Source organism: Palaemon carinicauda, chromosome 9, assembly GCF_036898095.1.
Source record: "Palaemon carinicauda isolate YSFRI2023 chromosome 9, ASM3689809v2, whole genome shotgun sequence".
In the NCBI taxonomy this organism is placed as follows: Eukaryota; Metazoa; Arthropoda; class Malacostraca; order Decapoda; family Palaemonidae; genus Palaemon; species Palaemon carinicauda.
In genome coordinates this window covers 50,028,761-50,031,260 of record NC_090733.1, presented here as the reverse complement: position 1 = coordinate 50,031,260, position 2,500 = coordinate 50,028,761, and the positions used below count along the sequence as shown (strand labels likewise).

The window sequence follows — 2,500 nt, the reverse complement described above, 5'->3', positions numbered from 1 at the left end:
GAGTGAGTGTCGAGTTAGGAGAAAGTGCTCCATTGTTGGTTGATCCTCGCACAATAAGCTCTTCCGTGGTTGAGGATACTCTTCCTGTGCATAAACTGTGGGATCTTGATGTGGTTGGAATCATTCCTTCACAAGTTTCGCCAAATGATGTAGAAACTATTTCAAAATATGAAACTACTGTTTTGCATAGAAATGGAAGATACTGGGTGGAATTACCATTTAAACATAATCATCCTTTTCTCCCAACTAATTATAATGTAGCATTAGGTCAAATGTATAATCAACTAAAAAGGTTCCAGCATCAACCAGATCTTTTGAAATGTTATGATAACATACTCAAGGAGCAATTAAAGTTGGGTTTTATTGAGGAGGTTGAAAATCCTGTAATAAGTCCCAACACCCACTATCCTCCACATCATGCAGTCAGAAAGAACTCCTCCACTACACCCCTTAGAGTGGTGTATAATTGTAGTGCAAAGCCGAGTAAATCCTCTGCATCATTGAATGATTGTCTCATGACCGGTCCGTCATTAATGGAGAGATTATTTGATTTGTTAGTCAGGTTTAGAATGAATAAATTTGCCTGCATACCTGATATTGAGAAGGCCTTTCTGCAGATTGGATTGCAACAGCATCACAGAGATTTTACTAGATTTTTGTGGTTAGAAGATCCATTTGACGAAAATAGTAGAGTAAAAACATATAGGTTTAAATCGGTTCTCTTTGGTGCTACTCGCAGCCCTTTTTTTTTTTTATTGCAGATGACCTTACAGTATCATTTTCAAATATCACATTCACCCTATTCAGGTGTTCTATTATCTAGTTTTTATGTGGATAATTTTCAGCACAATGCTGATAATGAACAGCAGTTAGAGGAGTTATATGTTGTGGCCAATGTTAAAATGAGTAAGGCAGGAAAGAATCTGAGACAATGGAACAGTAATTCAAAATTACTTAAGGATCTTATAAGCCAGAGTACAGAGGAGTCATTGGAATTTCCACTTGTTGACAGAATATTAGGTTTAAATTGGGAACTTTCAAGTGATTCATTATTTGTAAATCTGTGTAAATTTGAAACATTACAGTATGTTACGAAGAGACAATTACTGTCTCTTGTATCTTCCTGTTTTGACCCTTTGGGCATGTGTGTGCCTATTTTGATTAAAGGGAAGATATTAATTCAAAAAGCATGGAAAGAAAATATTGGTTGGGATGTAAAATTACCACCCTCATTTCTTGACAGATGGAATACTTTGGCTTGTGAATTATCAGAGCTCCCAACCTTCAAATTTCCTAGATGTATCTGTTGGATGGGAGACTGTTTTTGTAGATGCCAGTACTACTGCCTATGGTGCAGTTTGTTATCTCAGTAATAACAATCAATCTAATTTTGTAGCTAGCAAGGCCAGAGTAACCCCACTGAAAACTCGTTCTATACCTCAGTTAGAAATAACGGCATTACAACTAGGTACTCAATTTGCATGCTGTATCACAGACCCTTTTCATCATTTCTTTATTGGAGAAGTCATAATTTGGTCAGACTCAGAAGTTGCTCTTCAATAGCTTAAAATAATAAATGTAAAATTACCTACGTTCAAAATAGAGTAACTCAAATAAAGGAAATAGGATCCTCTTTCAAGTTTTTATATGTATCCACCAAAGAGAACCCTGCAGATCTCCTAACAAGGGGTATTAGTATTGCTCAGTTTCGTAAGTCTTGTTTATGGACCCATGGACCTTCATGGTTATCCTGTCCTGAAAAAAGGCCTGAACAGAGATTTTTAGTAATTATATGTGAAATTGTTTCAGAGATTGTTCCTGAAGTGCCTATTCCAGAACCTATTTTTGATTATAGTAACTACTCATCGCTTAGGAAGTTGTTGAATGTTACTAGAATTGTTTATAATTTCATTATGTGTGTTAAATCTGGTATTAGATTAGTTGATCCTCTTGTGTATTGGATCAGATATGTTCAAGATACACATTATCCCAGAATTTGTGCCTTCCTTATGAAGGAATTGAACGGTCTTAAGCAGGATAAACTGCAATTTATTAAAGATATAGGTCTTTACTATGATGAGTCTACTGGTCTTATTCATAGTTGTGGTAGACTACACCATTCCAATTTAGACCAGAGTACCAAATTTCCTATCTTAATACCTTCCAAGTGCCATTTAACTAATCTCTTAATTGATTTTGCTCATGAAAAATGTCTGCATGGTGGAGTTAAAGAAACTCTGTCCTATCTTCGCAGACAATATTGGATACCAAAGGTGATATCAACCATTAAGAAGTTCTTAAGACATTGTGTAAATTGTAAGAGAATTGAAGGTAGGAGATTTGATTACCCTGGTCCTCCTCCACTTCCAGCTGTAAGAGTTCAATTTACACGGCCATTTTTTTCATACTGGCATTGATTTTTCAGGTCCCATTACCATAACCAAAACTGAAGATGGTAAACCTCATAAATATTATATAGTACTTTTTACATGTACTGCAT

At 35.6% G+C, this 2,500-nt stretch overlaps 1 protein-coding gene across 1 annotated transcript in view; it reads left to right on the top strand.

Annotated features, from left to right (window-relative positions):
- LOC137646400 (uncharacterized) overlaps window positions 1-2,500 on the top strand; it is a 3,862-nt gene that overhangs the window by 385 nt on the left and 977 nt on the right. Inside the window, exons 1-4 of the mRNA XM_068379500.1 lie at window positions 1-692; window positions 846-906; window positions 1,244-1,468; window positions 1,810-2,372. The exon at window positions 1-692 is cut by the window's left edge and continues 385 nt beyond it. Of these exons, the coding sequence (XP_068235601.1) occupies window positions 1-692; window positions 846-906; window positions 1,244-1,468; window positions 1,810-2,372 (1,541 nt within the window). The remainder of the gene's footprint in view (window positions 693-845; window positions 907-1,243; window positions 1,469-1,809; window positions 2,373-2,500) is intronic.